General features: G+C 36.3%; 1 protein-coding gene across 4 annotated transcripts in view; it reads left to right on the forward strand.

The window, feature by feature from the left end:
- The window catches only part of CLIP4 (CAP-Gly domain containing linker protein family member 4), a 74038-nt gene that overhangs the window by 38196 nt on the left and 16512 nt on the right, over positions 1 to 19330 (forward strand). For all 4 annotated transcript variants that reach the window (XM_037744646.1, XM_037744645.1, XM_037744647.1 and 1 more), the window contains exons 9-14: positions 9 to 152; positions 2740 to 2829; positions 3593 to 3736; positions 7087 to 7221; positions 10467 to 10590; positions 14090 to 14151. In XM_037744646.1, coding sequence (XP_037600574.1) covers positions 9 to 152; positions 2740 to 2829; positions 3593 to 3736; positions 7087 to 7221; positions 10467 to 10590; positions 14090 to 14151 — 699 coding nt within the window. The remainder of the gene's footprint in view (positions 1 to 8; positions 153 to 2739; positions 2830 to 3592; positions 3737 to 7086; positions 7222 to 10466; positions 10591 to 14089; positions 14152 to 19330) is intronic.

Raw genomic sequence — 19330 nt, forward strand, 5'->3', positions numbered from 1 at the left:
TCCATTAGGTATTTTTGCACCTCTTTCAAAGATAAGTAAAGCAAAAGATCGAAGGAAGAATATAGCACACACTCCTTCTGCAAAAGCTGCCGTGCCTCTCATTAGGTCCCAGAAAATTGACGTAGCTCATGTAACGTCAAAAGTAAATACTGGTAGGTCCAACCAGAAAGTTAACCGTCTGTTTCAGTATTTTATTTGTAAAATGTCTAATATTTAGATTGCTTCACTTTTTTTTGTTAGCCAACTATGAAACCTGAATGTAATAAAACCTGCATTTTATGTGTTTTGAAACCTCAATTTTAGTGACTTCAGTTCCTAGCACATGTATTTCACATTTGTTCCTTCCTTTTTTCCCCTTACTGTTGCCATACATTTATCACACGTAATCTATCCTCAAAGCTAGATTTCACACTTTCATGAATTTCTTATGGAACACAACTAGCTTTAGGTTCCTGACCTACTGAAGGATGTCTAGTGACTTCTTTTTTTTTTTTTTTTTTTTTTTTTCTGGTAAATTTTTTTTTTTTTTTTTTTTTTTTTTTTTTTACCGGGATAAAGTCCTGACTCCTGAAACTAGCAGTCACAGCTCCCTCTCTTTATTGATAGAGCCTCACACAACTTCCGTAGTTGGACTATGGTTTCTCGTATCTCTTCCCTGTCTTTAACCTACAGTTTCTCACTCCTCCCTTCATACTTTGTCTCATGCTGTTTATCTGGGTGCAGTAATTTGACTTCTGCCTTTTGAGGTCCTCACCATATTTTCAACTTCCTTATTCAGATCCTGTTTCCCCATGAACACTTTCTTGGTAACTCCAGTTCACTTTAATCTCCTCATTCCCTAACGTTGTGTGTGCTTTTATCCATACCACTCAACCGTTATTTGTTATCCTGGGTTTTGTCCTCTGACTGCTTTATTTGTGCAGAGGTCCTATTCTCTCAGCAAAAGTTTAAACTTTAACAGAACCGTGACAGTATATTGTAGTGTTGTTTTCACTGTGGCAATGCACAAAATAGGTGCTCAATAAATACTTGCTAATTTGTAAATAATTGAGGTAAAAAGCTCTCTATCAGGATGAAAGGAATTTGTCCAAAATTTGGCTGGCCTTTATATTCTATTCCACTGGGCTGTTTGAATATTCTGTGTCAATACTGCACTCCATAATAAGTATAGTTTTAAAAAATAAATCTTGATGTCCAGTAGTGGAAAGCCTCTTATCTCATTCTTGATAATTGTCTTGCCTACTTTGGGCTTTTATAAATCATACTTCCATATATATTTTAGAATAAACTCTGAAGTTTCTTTTTAAAAATTCTGTTCAGGTTTTAACTGATGTTTTAGTTAAACCTTAAATCAATTTGGAAAGAACTGACATCTTTACGATAGTCTTTTGAGTTTAGACTATCTTTCTATTTATATTAGGCCCTTTGAAAATATGCCAACAAAGTTATGTAATTTTTTTTCTTTAGGGATTTTATGTATGTTTTGTTTAGCCTGTTGGTAGGTACGTCATACGTTTTGATGCTATTATAAGTGGCATCCTTTTAACTTGAAACCCAGAAGTGTACAGTGAATATAGACAGCTCCAAGAGAAGCCCCCTCTGTTTCTGGTATGAGGAGCGGAAAAGGGGTCTCCTATTAGATAGAATGTGGAGGAAATCACCTGTTTTCTTTCTTGCTTGCCTTTTGTTTCCCTTGTTTCTCCCCTATCCAGTCCCTAGGCTATCCTGCACAGTGTGGATGGGCAGGCACCCGAAACCCCAAGGAAGGGAAATCCATGTCTCTGACCAGAGAAACTTTGGTCCAAGGACATAGATGGAATCCCCGTTGGTTTTTCTTCTGTTTTCTCACTGCTTAGCCCCACAGGCAGAGTTAGTCTCAAGATTGTAGGACAGAGCAAGGAAACTAAAGCCTAGGCATTCTACTCAAAATACCAGGAAGGGATGCCCAGGAGCAGGAAGTGTCAGGGAAATCATGGAGAGGAGGGGGCTCAAGAAAGAGGCCTCAAAATTTTGCCTGTGAACCCCTAGGTCTTCTTACAAGTTGTGTATGCCTGGATCTGCCCAAAGCCTTCGGTCTCCTTGGTAGACAACTGCTTGGGTCCCAGACTGACTACTGGGCTGCATGCACACCGTGTGAGACAAATTCAAACAGCCCCACAAAGGCTGTGGAAACTGAATGGAGATCGGAACCGCAGGCTGTCAGGAGAGTATTATATAACTAGACTCCGTTCATGTCAGTGTTCCTTTTCAAAGCCCAGCAGAGGCTCCTTCTTTACAGAAGAGTTTCCAGTCCTTAGCTGGGCACTGTCACCTCCCTCTGAGGTATTACTGTGACCTGTCTGTCTAATCTTGATTCTCCTACATTCCAAAAGTATTCTGTTCCAGCCAAGCTCCTCACCATTTTGTGTCTTTTAAGATTGTCTTTTTGTCCATCCGGAATGCCTGCCCTCAGCTCTTCCTGACCATATGGCCAGTATTCTCAGGAAGAAATGTGACCCGTCCCTCACAACCCATCTTGAATGTGATTATCTTGATGGGTTATTAATTTATCTTTGTAGCCACTATTGTTGTGTGCTAAGCTGGTGCTTTTACCAAAACATGTCATCATACATCTGTGTAGTTATTATCCAACATGTTTTCAGAAGTAAGATTTCAATGAGGGATGCATGTACTTAAAAAAATACATTTTATGTTTAATGTTAAAATTCTTGCTGAAAGTATTTTATTTTTGTGTCCAAGGATTAATGACATCAAAAAAAAATAGTGCTTCTGAATCAACACTTTCATTGCCTCCCGGTGAAGAACTGAAAACTGTGACAGAGAAAGATGGTAATATAACTTTTAACCTCTGTTTCTCAAAATTTAACTTTTGATGGGACTTTAAAGTAATAGTAGGAAAGCAGTTTATATGGAGGCTAAGTTTTAAAATTGGTAAGGGAAAAATTATAGTAAAATTTAACCTTGGAAATCATGCAGCTCACAACAAGCTGTATACGTGATTTTTTTTGTGTGTATGTAAAATACTGTACTGTGATTCTTTTGTCTGACTTAAGTTAGATAACTACTGGACTAGATATATTTTTAAAAACAGGAAATTCCATAATATAGATGGCTCTACACAAATTTTTCACTTGCTTTTAGCTATCAAATTGTTAGATGAATTGAGCATGAGTATTCCTGCTTGCCTTCAGGTTTAACTCAGAACGTCACAATATTAAACCTTTGTTGTCTTAAAACATCTTAATATCATGTTTAATTTTGTGTAAACAAGACGGGACTCTTCTGTGTCATCTAAGGTGAGAGGTGAGTGATGGTCATTAGATTAGGTAGTTTACATGGTTCATGTGGACACCTCTTACGTAAGATTGTGATCTGACAGTGCGAATCCTCAAAATACTATTGTTTGTGTTATAAAATCTTTTATATATAAACTACAGATGCTATTTGGATGAAATCAGGCATTGAATTTGACACTAGATAATCCATAATTGAAGAAGTTCAATGGAGAATTTCAGAAAGATTTGCCTCGACTAGCTGCTTCTTGGTCCATGTCTTATTTTCCACAGCTTGACACATTCTTTATCTGTTTTAGTTACCCTGCTTGGATCTGTCAGCAGCTGCTCCTCTACATCTTCTTTGGAACACAGACAGAGCTACCCCAAGAAACAGAATGCAAGCAGCAGTAACAAGAAGACAATGAGCAAAAGCCCTTCCGTTTCACCCAGAGCCAGTGCTGGTATCTATGGCTTTTTCAACCAGGCTTTCTTGGTGTTTTTTATCTTGGTTTGTTTGTAAGTAGATTTGCTCTTTTTAAATGTGTAGAAGGAACCCTTTACTTCAATCAGATTGAACTACTTGCACTCTTCCCGCCTCCCCCTGAGCCTTAAGCCTTAAGGTCTCTTGGTTTTGCTGTCAGATTTAAGACTTGGCATTTATTTTCATTTAATTCATTCTTCGTAGTTTCATCTAATCTGAATTTAGTTTCTTACATCTTGCATATTAGCTTCTTCACAGGCCTTTGTGTCATCTTCATATTTAAAAACATGCTTTCTCTGTTTTTATTCAAGTGATTGTTTTAGAACCATGTTTGTTTAGAACCTAGGTGAAGGTCAGTGTCCCCTCCCAGGATGACAATACCAGCAGTTCCGATACAGCTTTTTAACTAGCTGTGAACCTGCATAATCTCACTCAGTCCACATTTCTTCAGTTATTTGTAAAGATACCTAAAACACTTTATCAGACTTCTTTTTGAACTGACGTAGATTTTCTGTTGCAGTTCACTTATTTGCCTATATAGTGAACTTATCCAGAAATGCAAAAGCCGTCTTGGCAAAACTTGTTCTTAATGAATCTCTTTATTACCAGATTCTTTTTAAATACTTGTATTAATGGTACTTGTACTGAACCAACATCTTTTTTTTTTTTTTTTTTTTAAGATGGAATTTTGCTCTTGTCCCCCAGGCCTCCACCACGATGCCCAGCTAATGTTTGTATTTTTAGTAGAGACAGGGTTTCACCATGTTGCCCAGGCTAGTCTGGAACTCCTGACCTCAGGTGATCTGCCCACCTTGGCCTCCCAAAATGCTGGGATTACAGGTGTTAGCCACTGCACTGGCCAGAACCAAAATTTTATTATGGAAAATGTTCACGACAGATTTTTTTTCTTTTTAAAATTATTGAATGTGGGAAAAAAAACCTCCAAAACCCTCGACAATAATATTGACATAATAAAACTAAAAATTGGGACCCTAAAAGCAGAGAACCTGGAAGTTTTGCCTGGAATTGTTTACTTGGGATATTTATTCTCTGAATGACTTCCTCTCTCCGTACCCCAACCAGTTCTTCTTTATGTTGTGAGGAGCAGACGTGAGAAGGTCCCATGATGACGCAGCCATCCTGTTTGTCCTCATTTCATTTACATCTTAAGGCCCCCTGAATTTGGCATTTGCACTTTGGACATTTATGTGATTTTACAATTTATATATGGGTATGGAATTACTTTAAAAAATATTTTAAAGTAGTCTAGCATGCCTACATATTTTCCTTTCTTAAAAAAAAGAATTTACGGGTAATGTAGACTGAAACAATAGTGAAGATGAAGAGTTATCAGAGTGAGAAAGAGGACCTTTCACAGAGGGAAATGGGGCAGAGAACGGGAGATACAGGAAAGTCCGTGTTGGGAACCCCAGAGACATTTACCTAAAACATTTTTCTTGAGTGAGTAGATATTCTACTTCTTCCTATAGATTTGCATTTGAGGGAGATGTAGACTGCGGAGAATTAACAATAATGAAAGGTTAGGTTAGAGTGGAAATAAAGGATTTGGGGAGTGGGAAAGGTAGGGACCTCAGCCTCATATCCCATTGATTATATATATATAATATATATATGGTAATATAACTTTTAACCTCTGTTTCTCAAAATTTAATTTTTGATGGGACTTTAAAATAATAGTAGGAAAGCAGTTTATGAGATTATATATATATATATATGAGATTTATATAGATATATATGAGATTTATATATGAGATTTATATAGATATATGAAATATATATATATATGAGAGATAAGGTCTTGCTCTGTCACCCAGGCTGGAGTGCAGTGTTGTAATCATAGCTACTACAGCCTCCAACTCCTGGGCCCAAGTGCTGTGATTTACAGGCATGAGCCCATGCCCAGCCTGTGTCCCAATGTTGAACTTGCCATCTTTGGTTCATTGTCTACAGGCAACAAGGGGACAGGACTGAGGATTTCTTGCCACAGAGTCTTGGTTTTAATCTAGGTGTACCACTTACTGGCTGTTAACAGTGTGTCTTAGTTAATTCCTGAGTTTGTATCTTTTTTTTCAGTATAATTTTTATGAAAAGCACTTTGTAGCTATGAAGTGCTGTAGAATATTTGTTACAGTGAGGGTCTAGGACTTTTTGGTGTAATCCAGACCTTCTCCATGGGCTTATGTTCCTTGGTTAGTTGCTTTGTTTTTGGTTTCTTCTTTTTTCACAGTATGACTTATTCTCCATCCCATGCCCTCCTCCAGAGTTGTCTAGTTCCTCTCAGATGGCAGCTCTTCAAATCTCTGTTTATGTACTGACAGGACCAGGCTCAAGCACCCACCTCTTCTCTTTCAGCTGTTATATTTGAACAGCTTTCTAGATCATATTTCTCTAGGACTTCTATGTTTAATAGTGGACATTTCAAAGTTTAATTTTGAGGGAATCAAATTGAATGAATTAAGTTGTTCTTAATAACAAAATCAGTTTAGGATAATTAGAGCCATATAGTAATTTAACCTGCAAATCACATTGCTTTTGGCTGGTCACAGTGGCTTGTGCCTGTTTTTCTAGCACTGTGGGAAGCTGAGGTGGGAGGATGACTTGAGCCCAGGAATTTGAGACTAGCTTGGTCAACACAGTAAAAGACCCTGTTTCTTTAAATTAAAAAAAAAAAAAAAAAAGTAAAATCACATTACTTTTTATGTAATTTATACTGAGTCTGAGTGAACTATTTACAATTCTAGTGTTTAGTAGAATAGAAATTAGCAAACTATGGCCCATGGGACGCATCTGACCTAGCATTTGTTTTTGTAAATAAAGTTCTTTGGAATGCAGCCATGCACGTTAAAAAAATGTATTGTGTATATCTGCTTTATATCTGCTTTCATGCTGCAACGGCAGAGTTCAATAGTTGTGACAAAGACGGTATGGCTAGCAAATCCTAACATATTTACTGTCAGGCTCTTTGCAGAAACAGTTTACTGTGACTCCTCTTCTAGTAGAGATGCTGCAGGCAATCTGGGCAGAGTTGGTGCTTTACCAGGGATCAGGTTTTGTGAATTTTCCATGGCAATAATTTTCCCAGGAAACCCTTCACATTTCCTTTCAAGTAACTTGACCTCTCATGTGAGAAACACGACTGTAGATGACTTACGTGATGAAAAGCATCAGATTTCAAAATCGCCAACTAACTAGACTAGTTAGAATACCTGGTGTGATTTTTCTGGCTAATGTGCTTTTTGAGTCTTTCCCCTTTTTTTTTTCTCCTCTTTTCCTGCCCTCCCCCACCCCGCCCCTCCCCTACTTAAACAGGTTTGAATTCCTCAGCAACATCTACAGCAAATAATAGCCGTTGTGAGGGGGACCTCCGCCTCGGGGAGAGAGTGCTAGTGGTAGGACAGAGACTGGGCACCATTAGGTTCTTTGGGACAACAAACTTTGCTCCAGGTAACTCATCTGCATGTTAGCTTAACTTGATCTTCGGAATACAAAAGGTTTAAAATGTTACATGTAAATAGAATTTAATTGTAGAGAAATCCTGATGAACAGTTTTTGTGGCTGGCACCGTAGCCCTGAAAATGTCAAACGATGATGAAAACTCAGACGGTTTATGCAGGTGGATGGTCACCCATACATTTTTTTCTTGCCTATTGTATTTTAAATGGTCAGAGTTAAAAATTAGTGATCATTCTTCACTTTTACTCCTACTGATTGCTGGGTGTGCTAAGTGACAGGCAAACATTTTAGGATTAGATTTTTGCTAAGGATAGCCTTTAACATAAGTAATAAATAATGAGTTAACTACCTTTTTATCAGAGTGGCTTGGAGAGGAAAGCACACAAAAGGGCCCAAAGGAATAAGAAAAAGCTTTTGCATCTCCCGGGCCCTAAAAAATACATGTTTGTGTATTTATATATTCATTCCCATCTATACGTAACATTGTGTTTCCAAAAGTAAAGGTTACTTTCTTTAGTATTGTCAGTGATTATAATTTTAAATAAAAGTTGGTTGATCAAAACCAAGTTTGTATGTTTTAAATAGCAATATGCTATTTTAACACATGGTGGCATTGCAGCATTTTAGGAAAAGGTTACCTAGAACATTGATTAAAAAAAAAAAAAGTTTGCAACATTTGGCCAAGAACTATGAGGGAAGGATCTGAGATTTTACCCTATTGGCAAGCTAACAAATTCACCTGCCACAGTTTCCTAGATGTTGGTGGAAGATGTTGTGAGTCCCAGAGTGCCTTGTCTCCAGTGAGTCATCACAGGCTTGAGACAAAGCCCTCTAGTACTCACAGTAATTGCAGTAGCCAGAGTCTCAGCATTTTCTTGAACTATTGCCTTAGTGCTAGTGCCCGCAGGGTGAGAGCGAGCGAACACGCGCAAGAGAGAGCACACGAGCGTGAGCACCAGGTGTCACCTGCACGGTCAGTGGTTTGTTCCAGGAAAGAAGCCCAGAGCTTAGGGAATCTGAATCTTTAAACTGAACTAATTGTACACATGCCTGCCATTTGCTCTGGTGGGAGATGCTATCTCTATCCTCCAAGGCTGTCTCCTATACAGACATTTATGAAAAGATAATCTAGAACAAAGGTAGTCACCGCCCCTACCCATAAGACATGTGGAAACATGACAGGACCCTAGGCGACTGTCTCCCAATACATTCTTGTTCCGCTAATACCACTTTTAATTAATTGCAAGCCAACTGCTTGATTTGAGTTAGGGGTTTCATAATTCATGACTTTCTTAGGTCTCCATGTAGTAACTGAGATTAGTTAAGATATACTTAATATAGGTATCAAATAAAAACTTAAGAATCCCACAGGTAGGTTATTTTTTATGATTACCATGTGTCTTTTGAGTTCCCTTTCTCTGATTATGTTAAACCAAGATAGAATGGTTTGATTCTTTGGAGACATATATCTATATATCTATCTTTGGTTCCACAAATGTATGTATGTATCTATCTATCTATATATAATATATATCTTTGGAGATACATATATATCTTTGGAGATATATAATTCTTCATTTAGGTTGATTTTAATTTTTAAATTCCTAATGAAAGCATTTAGAAATTTGGGAAGTAATAAGCAAATATAATAAAGTTGGAAACATTTTTGTTAAAAACGTTCTGTTCTGTAAGGAAATAGTAGCATCAAAAAATCAATCATTGCTGCAGAACAGTGGTAATATCTGAAGTGTTTGGGGGTTATGAGATCTAGAATTGAGAGAGGTCGTATTTAGTCTTGTCAGCATTTTTTATGTGCCACCTTGGAAAGAAAATTAACATTTAATTGGGAAGCTATCCATACCACGACACTGCCAATGTGTAGTCTTTATTGTTAACACTTGCCATATGTATTTCTGCTGTTATGTTACATGCTTCCAAGAATTATATGTTAACATTAGCAATTATATGCTAAATTAAAATTGGAAAATGCAAAAATTATGTAGGAAAGCATAAAAGGCAGAAGCAAGTAAAACTTGGAAAATTGTAACACTGAGAAATAACCGTGGCGACCAGACTAACCTGGTTTAGGACATTGGGAAACGTGCTGACCTCTTTTCAGAGCATTAGTATGGCTTAACAATAGTTTTGTAGACATTACTTGTATGACATAGGAAATGGATTCAAGTATCGTCTTTTTAAACATAGAGGAAAAAAATTACGAAATTGTGAGTTGGTTTTTTAGAAGGCATATAATTCTTTGAACTAGTACTCTGAAAGAAACACTATGTTTGGATTTTGTAATTTGCAATAAGTTTCTTGATATCTATTTTTACTTGATACTAAGAGACCAAATACAATTACTACTATAGCCTCCCTTAAATCACAAAGAAATGGACTATGAGGTACTTTTAATTGGTCTTGAGGCACCCTCAATTTGAAAATCCTTATTTTAGGAGTACGTGTCCATTTACCTTATTCTGGGTAAAACCACAGTTAAAGCAACCTTGCTACTTTAATTTTAGGCTATCTAGAAAAGGAAATCCTGTTATTTCCTTCAGAGTAGGCCCTTTTAAGTACAAAAAGTCTTAAAAATAATTCTCCCTATTAGCCAACCTAAACCTTTTAATTTAGGTAAAAAAAAAAAAAAAGATTTTTCTTTTTATCTTGGGTGGAAAAAAGAAAAGAAAAAGCACTCACCATGATGTCTAGTGGTATTTTATATATTATTTTTGTCCTTCTTTAATTATTTGAGAACTGTGTGTGGTGTTCTAATGTTAGGTAAAGATTAGAACCTAATGATTAGGTAAAAATCATAAAATGAAAAGATTGCATGTTCATTTTATGATTTTAAAATCTCAATAGTATGTTTCACTTCTTTCACTGAAACACACTATATGACCGAGTCGAGAACAGTTTTTCATTGTAGCTTTTAGATCTATTTTGGTCATACACTGTTTGCGCAATAGCTAATTCTTGCCAAATTTGTGTTTGTGCATTTTATTTCCCTCCTTTAATGTACTGCTCTGCAATGATACTTGTAAAATGTTTTTCCTGTTTAGTTTTCAAATTTTCAAATTTTATAATTTTATCATTTGAAATCTTAATGAGTATAATAACTTTCCCTCATTTTGGTCATTTACAGAAACATTAAACCATCTAGACTTTGGTTCTGTATAGCAGCATAACAGTTTTGGATAAAGTACAGATGCTTTTAAAATGCAATATTCATGTTCTAGGATATTGGTATGGTATAGAGCTTGAAAAACCCCATGGCAAGAATGATGGTTCAGTTGGAGGTGTGCAGTATTTTAGTTGTTCTCCAAGATATGGAATATTTGCTCCCCCATCCAGGGTGCAAAGGTAAGAGAATGAAATTTATGTTTATTCACAGACACTTTTTGTAGTTGGCAGTGGTTAATGGAGACATTAATTTTATATTAAAGACATGCCCTGAATGTAGCTCATGTCTTCTTTCAAGGGGTTAACCAACCACCTTCTTCAGAGAGAAGGCTCATGGAAAGCTAAATTTGCTTTGCTGGGGATTTGCAATTTCAAAAACCTCCTTTATTCCTCATTTGCAAACCCTGTGAGTATGTGTAGGCTATTAGAAGTGGCATTTGCAGCTAAGAACAGTGAGAGCAGCAAGCTTAATCTGTCATGCAAACAAAAGTAAAAATGCTCTCTGATTGCTTCAGTCACATCCTAACTACATTAAATTTCCTGCCAGCAGGCACCCCATTCATTCTCCTACAAACCTAATGGAACCAAAATGGCTTTTTCCTCTGATTTCTTTAGTTTTCAAAAATAGATAGGCAGTAGATCTTTGGGGGAAGTGAAGCTTCAAGGATTTTTATATAATATACCTCCTTGATGTTTCTTGTTAAGATAGTATCTTTCATACCACCTCATCTGGTTTTAAAAAATAAGTTGAGCAGAAACAAAGTCCTCATAAAATTCCAGGTATTATTATGTGAAATGGCTTCTCTTATGGGCTGGAAGAAGTTGCTTGGTATGCCTTTCAGTGGATAGGAAATGGGATACTAATCTTTAAATGAGAGATAACATACATGGCGTAATTACATTCATGAGACTAGAACTACGATCGCAATCTGGGAGTCTTGCCTGGCTTTCCCTTACAGCTAGACTGTTGAGACTATCTCTCGGGGAATTGAAGATTTTACATCTATTTCTCCCTCAGTTTGTTTTTCTTAGGGAATCATTTCATATTTTTTGTATTAATTTCCTTCTATGATATACTTGATATAATTTTATTCTTATTTATGGTAATATAGAATTTAACATACAATGCTTTGTAGTTCATAAAGTATCTTCACTTAAATGTTGTTTCATTTATCCTAATAAATATTGATTAGGTAAGCTGGAAAATAATAACTTTTACAAACATGTATTGAGCATTTAGTAAGTGGGTAGGCTCCGCACAGTGTGTTTTAGATGTATACCTCATAAATCCCCCCAGATCTCGTGAGCTGTAAGTTATTAGGATTATTCCCATTTTGCAGATGAAGAAACAGGTTTCAAAGAGCTAAGTGATTTAGCTAAAGTCACACGCTAATTAGCCGTGGGGCCGGACTCAGCCCATATGTGTTATTTTGTAATTGTCTTTTTGTAAGCCCTTGCTTTTAGATGGTTTGTTCTTTTTTATTATTATTATTTTTATTTTATAAATGAAGAAAAGGAGGTAGTAACTACGAATACCGTTTATATGTGCTGGGATCTGTTTGCAGGACTCTTCATGTATTAGCCTGTTTACCGCTCTCCTGTAGCTCTGTGGTGCAGGCACCATGTTCCATAGATGAGGAAAGTAAGGCACAAGGGGTGACGTGTGCTGTGCTCCAAAGTGGGGATCTGAACCCAGGTTGTCTAGTTTCAGCATGTGTGTCCTTAACCGTAGCACTATAGTGATTAGAAGAGCTTCAGGGACCTTCTTCGGGATGTACATCTTGTAAATGATTGGTTTGGGAGTAAAATTGATGCTGAGTCACCAGCCAGCCTTCTGTGTTCTCATGTTACTTTGGGCATATTTTCATCAACACATTGCAGCAGTCTCTTAGAAGTTGTGTTTGTCTCCTAGTCATGAGGACTGGGATTCTGCTTTTTCATGTTTGATTACCCAGAGTACATAATTTGGCATATTTTAGGCACATTAAATATTGATCCCATCCGATTCCTAGTTCAGTGCATTTTATGCTCTAACAGCTTTTTCCACCGCCTCTATGTCGTAAAGCCGCTTTTTCATGGTTTCATCTTTTCTTTCTTGCTTTGTTTCTGGAGCACACTTTTTTTTACGTTGTTTGGTTTTTTTTTTTGATTGCCTTCTNTTTTTTTTTTTGATTGCCTTCTATTTGGCTTTCTTTAAGGTGGTGTATTTAAAAGCAGCCCCCTCTTAAAAAAAATAGGCCTGTTTCTAAATGAACTGCTATCTCAATCCAGCTGTCTTCCTGTCATCTTCTGATTGTCTCATTCATCATCATCAAATACTATTAAGTGTCTTTTAGCACTTGTGCTGCGCTAGGCATTCTATAAGCAAATAAAACAGACATGGTCCCTGATTTTGAGGAGTTTCTCATCTGAACCAGCTTTGGAGCTCTTGAAAGATACCACTGCTCTTCAAGATGGAAGAATTTTAAACTAGGGACTGTTTGAGGACAGTCCTAATAAGGTAGTGGCCAGTCACAGTCACATCTTGCATCTTCGTCCTCCCCAGGACTATAGCTGACCTTTACCCCCAAACCCCTTTCTGTTTGTAAAATGTGCTTCCTACCCCAGAATCTTTGCACATGTTATTTCTTTCTGCTTGGATGGCTTTCTACACCCACCTACTATTGCCCAGCATTCACTTAGTGTACACCTTTTCTTCTGTTAATATATTAATCAGTCAAAATTTCTTTAGAGAAACTCTAAGAAAATTGACTAGGTTAAATCTAATCTCTCTCACACACACACACTTTGCTCAAATGATCTTCATTAGCATAATATTCACTTTCTTAGTTCTTGCTATTATTAGACACTATTAATGAACTGATTACTTTCAGAATTCACTTTCTCTCAACTGTTACTGCTTCATTCAAATATCCGTCCTCTTGATAAAATCACCTTTGTGTCCATCAGTCTCTCACTGCGGTATGTTGTATATCATGTAAAAATGATGCATATGAATTGTTAGGTGACATGGCAAATATTGCAAGAGTTGCAGGATTTCTTGATGGCAATAAGATATGCTGGAGGAAACGATTGACAGATGTAGGCTTTCCAGATTTAGGTCATTAACAGTTGAAAGAAAATGAGGCTGTCAGGATTGACTTTTCAAAAATAAAGAATGATTTGAATATCAAAAAATGAAGGAAACTCCATCGGGAAAGTGACCTTTTATGGTCGTGGCTTAGAGTCAAATATAAAGTAAAAGATGTTGAGCTGTATTAGCCATATAGTTTTACCAGAAAAATCACTCACACAAACTCAGCCAATGCCTTTTCCTTTCAATTTAAGAATTCCTGCCTTTTTCACAATATTAATCTAACATTTGTTAAGTTTAATATAAAATAAACTTATTTTCATAGTTTTTAGTTTCACCTTTGAAGATGACGTTTCAAAGAAATCAAGTTCATATTTTAGTGAATTCACTTTAATTTTTTTCTATACTAATTAGATAGTGAGAATCTCTTCTATTTTAATTATTGTTTTTCTTTCATGCCAGATTGAAGCTCCTGGCTTATAATGGATATTCAATAAATCTTTGTCTAATGAATGACTACATTTGGTGTGAAAAACTTAGTTGATGACCATTCTTAAATCTGAAGACCAGCTACTTCTAATGACGTGTATTTTGCTTTATTCACAGAGTGACAGATTCCCTGGATACCCTTTCAGAAATTTCAAATAAACAGAAACATTCTTATCCTGGTAAGATTACACAGTTTTGTGTTCCTAATAATTATTTCTTTGCTTTCATTTCTTGAAAAATTTCTATTGTGAGATGTATATGTATACAAAAGGGTCTATAAAATGTATTTATATAGTTTGTGTAATCACAGAGCAAACATCTGTTACCTATCCCCTGGCTGAAGAAGAGGATGAGCTGACCTGTAGAAACCCCTGAGTACCCCATCCGATCTCGTCTGCCTCCCTCTTTGTATACTCCATCCTCTCCATATACTCCTTAAGAGGCGTCTTGAATTGTACATTAATTATTCCCTTGATTCTCTTTATCACCCATATGTAGATATATCAATAATATGTGTTTAGTTTTGGTTGTTTATTATTTCGTTATTTAGCATTCCATTGAAATATTCATTCCATAATTGATGGTTATTTGGGTTATATCCTGTCTTTTCTATTACAAACTGTGCTCTTGTGCACACTTGAGGAAGTTTCTCTAGGATTGCCAGGTGTAGGATACCTGTGTCCTCCACCTTCCTAGGTAATGCCTGTCTGTACTGCATACTCTATCTGTGGTGGATAAGAGGAGAGCCTCTGCTTCTCCTTGCCTCACTAGTACTTCCCTTGTTTGATTTAGAAGTCTTTGCCTATCTGAAGGGCTTAAATGGCATTCCATTACCGTTTAATTTGCATTTTCTAGATTACAAATGAGGATGAACGTATTTTCATGCTTATGGGCTGTATGCATTTCCTCTATTGTGAAGCATCTGTTCAAGTTTCTTGCCCATTTTCAGGAGATGGTTTGTCTTTATCTTATTAATTTGTAGGCTGCTTTATATATTTTGGGTACAAACATTTTGTTAACTTCATGTGTTGCAAATGTCTTGCGCAGGTTGTTACTTGTCTTTTAATCTTTTTATTTATTATTTTTGTTGTCTTTGGATGAGCAAAACTCCTTAATTTTTTTGTAGTCAAAATAGCAAAACATGTTATGGTTTGGATTTTTTGTTTTACAAAATCTTTTCTTAAAATAGAAATTATGAAGATATTTTCTCATATTGTTTTCTAAAAGATTTATATTTTTATGTTTCCCATTTGTCAGTTTTCCAAGAATTCATTTTGTGTATGGGAAGGATCTAATTTCTTTTTTCTTTTTTTTGCATGGATAACCATATATGAAAGAATGATTTGTGTATCAATCCTTAAATAATTATTGAGATTAATTTTATGGCCCACTCTAATAGTACGTTGTTTTAATTTGAAATTCCCTAGTGTTTCTTTTCTTTTTTCCTTTTTTTGAGACAAAGTCTCACTCTGTCACCCAGGCTGGAGTGTAGTGTCGCAATCTTGGCTCACTGCAACCTCCACCTCCCAGGTTCAAGCGATTCTCCTGCCTTAGCCTCCCAAGTAGCTGGGATTACAGGCACATGCCACCACACCCTGCTAATGTTTGTATTTTTTTTAGTAATTTTGGGATTTCGCCATATTGGCCAGGCTGGTCTTGAACTCCTGACCTCATGATCCACCCACCTCGGCCTCCCAAAGTGCTGGGATTACAGGTGTGAGCCACCGTGCCGGGCCTCCCTAGTGTTTCAATCTGGTATTTTCTAAAGATGTTTGATGTTGTATTAATTGCTAGGGATGCTGTGACAAAGTACCACAGACTGGGTGGTTGAAACACAGACATTCATTTTCTCACAACTCAAGAGGCTCTAGACATCTGAGATCAAGGTGTTGGCAGGTTTGGTTTATTTGAAGGCCTTTCTCTATGTCTTGTAGATGACCTTCTACCTCTGGTGTCTTCATGTGGTCTTTTTCACTGTGTGTATGTGTCTGTCCCACTCTCCTCATAAAGACACTAGTCATGTTGGATTAGAGGCCACCCATATGACCCCATTTAACTTAATTACCTCCAATTACATATGACCTCATTTTACTGTAGTTATCTCCAAATATAGTAACATTCTGGAATGCTGAGAGGTTAGGACTTCAGCGTATGAGTTTTGGGGGGACACAATTCAGCCTGTAACAGATGCTGACTATCTTGTCATATGCTTATTTGTCGTCTCTTTTTCTTTGTATTTTTTACCTTATATCATAGTTGTACATATTTTTGGGATACATGTGATAATTTGATGCACATATACAATGTGTAATCATCAAGTCAGGGTAATTGGGATATCCATCACCTAAGACATTGATTTTTGTGTTGGGAATGTTATAATTCTCCTCTCCTAGCTGTTTTGAAATATACAGTAAGTTATTAACTATGATTTTCCCCCATACTATTGAATACTATAACTTATTCCTTCTATTTAACTGCATGTTTGTGCTCATTAGCCAATCTGTCTTCATCCTGCTTCCCACCCACTCACACACCCTTCCCAGCCTTTGGTGTTAATCATTCTACTCTTTACTGTCACAAGATTCCCCTTTTGTTAGCTCCCACACGTGAGTAAGAACATATGATAATTTGTCTTTCTGTGCCTAGCTTATTTCACTTACCCTCCAGTTCCATTGGTGTTGCTGCAAATGACAGGATTTCATTCTTTTTATGGTGGAATAATATTCCACTGTGTATCTATACCATATTTTCTTTATCCATTCATCCATTGGTGGACACTTAGGTTGATTCCATATCTTGGCTGTTGTGAATTGTGCTGCAATAAACATGAGAGTGCAGCTATCTCTTCTATATACCGATTTCTTTTCTTTTGGAGATATATGTCTATATATCTATATCTGTATATATATCAACAGTGGAATTGCTGGATTATATGATAGTTTTATTTTTAGTTTTTTGAGGAACCGCCACACTATTTTTTCATGATGGCTGTACTCTGCATATTCTCAACAGTGTCCAAACAGCAGCGTGCTATATCTTCTTTGATGAGATGCCTGTTCACATCTTTCGCTCATTTTAAAATTCTGTTTGCTGTTTTCTTGTTGTTGAGTTCTTTGTATATTTTGAATACCAAACCTGTATCAGACATGTGTTTTGTGAATATTTTCCCTCTATCTGTGGCTTATCTTTTCATTCTCTTAACAGTGTATTTCACAGAGCAGAGGTTTTTAATTTTAATGAAGTCTGAGTTATCAATTTTTTATTTCACAGATTGTGCTTTGGTGTTTTATCTAAAAAGTCATCACCAGACCCAAGATTACCCCTTTTTTGTCCAGTGTTATCTTCTAGGAGTTTTATAGTCTTGTGTTTTATACTTAGATTTATGATCCATTTAGAGTTAATTTTGGGGTAAAATGTGAGGTCTGTATCTAGATTTTGTTTTTCACATGTGAATGTCCAGTTGTTTGAGTATTATGTGTTGAAAATGATCAGTTGACTAATTTATGTGGGCCTGTTTCTGGGCTCTCTGTTCTTTTTCATTCATCTGTTTGTCTAATCTTTTGCCAGTACCACACTGTCTTGATTACTGTATTTTTAAAAATTTATTTATCATACTTTAGGTTCTAGGGAACATGTGCAGATTGTACTGGTTTGTTACATAGGTATACATGTGCCATCGTGGTGTTTTGCTGCATCCATTACCCCATCATCTACATTAGGTATTTCTCCTAATGCTATCCCTCCCCAGTCGCCCCACCCCCTGCTATTTCTCCCCTAGCCCCCCACACCCCAGGCAGTGTTGCGTGATGTTCACCTCTATGTGTCCTATGTCCCTGTGTCCAGTTCTCATTTTTCAATAACCACTTATGAGTGAGAACGTGGTGTTTGGTTTTCTGTTCTTGTGTCAGTTTGCTGAGAATGATGCTTTTCAGTTTCATCCATGTCTCTGCAAAGGACATGAACTCATTCTTTTTTGTGGCTGCATAGTTATTGCATGGTGTATATATGCCACATTTTCTTTATCCAGTCCACATTGATGGGCATTTGGGTTGGTTCCAAGTCTTTGCTATTGTGAACAGTGCTGCAATAAATGTACGTGCACACGTGTCTTTATAATAGAATGATTTATAATCCTTTGGATATATGCCCAGTAAAGGGATTGCTGAGTCAAATGGTATTTCTATTTCTAGATCCTTGAGGAATCACCACACTGTCTTCCACAATGGTTGAATTAATTTACACTACCTCCAAGTGTGTAAAAGTGTTCCTATTTCTCCACACTCTCTCCAGCATCTGTTGTCTGTAGATTTTTTTAAATTATCACTGTTCTAACTGTCGTGAGGTGGTATCTCAATGTGGTTTTGATTTGCATGTCTCTAATGACCAGTGATGATGAGCTTTTAGTCGTATGTTTGTTGGCCGCAAATTGTCTTCTTTTGAAAAGTATCTGTTCATATCCTTTGCTTACTTTTTGAATGGGTTTTTTTTTTCTTGTAAATTTGTTTAAGTTCTTTGAGGATTCTGTGTATTAGCCCTTTGTCAGATGGATAGATTGCAAAAAAATTTTTTTCCCATTCTGTTGGTTGCTGGTTCACCCTATTGATAGTTTCTTTTGCTGTGCAGAAGCTCTTAAGTTTAATTAGATCCCATTTGTCTACTCTGGCTTTTGTTGCCATTGCATTTGGTGTTTTAGTCATGAAGTCCTTGCCCATGCCTATGTCCTCAAAAGCATTGCCTAGGTTTTCTTCTAGAGTTTTTATGGTGTTAGGCCTCATGTTTAAATCTTTAATCACTACTCAACCTGAAGAATTACTATAAAGATTACTATAGCTTTATAGTAATTCTTCAGGTTGAGTGGTGTCAGTCCTCTGGTTTTGATCTGCTTTTTCAATATTTGTGTTGGTTATTCTGGGCCTTTTGCCTGTGCATATAAACTTTATCATCAGTTTGTTAATATCCACAAAATAACTTGCTGGGATTTTAATTGGGATTGCATTGACTATATAGATCAAGTTGGAAAGAACTGACATCTTAATATTTAGTCTTTTTACCCATGAACATGGACTATCCATTTATTTATATCTTCTTTGATTTCTTCCATCAGTTTTATAGTTTTCCTTATATAGACTGTGCATATTTGTTAGATTTATACCTATGTATTTAATTATTTGGCCTTAATGTAAATGGTGCTGCTTTCATCATAATTTTTATAACTTTATACCAGCTTTCTTTTGCTTAAGTATTTGCCTAATATATCTTTTTATGTACATTGACTTGTAACCTTTCTATGTTCTTATGTTTTTAGAGTATTTCTAAATGAAATATAGTCATGTGTTACTTTTTTTTTTTTTTTTTTTT

The sequence above is a fragment of the Cebus imitator genome, unplaced genomic scaffold (genome assembly GCF_001604975.1).
Source record: "Cebus imitator isolate Cc_AM_T3 unplaced genomic scaffold, Cebus_imitator-1.0 Scaffold180, whole genome shotgun sequence".
NCBI classification, from domain to species: Eukaryota; Metazoa; Chordata; class Mammalia; order Primates; family Cebidae; genus Cebus; species Cebus imitator.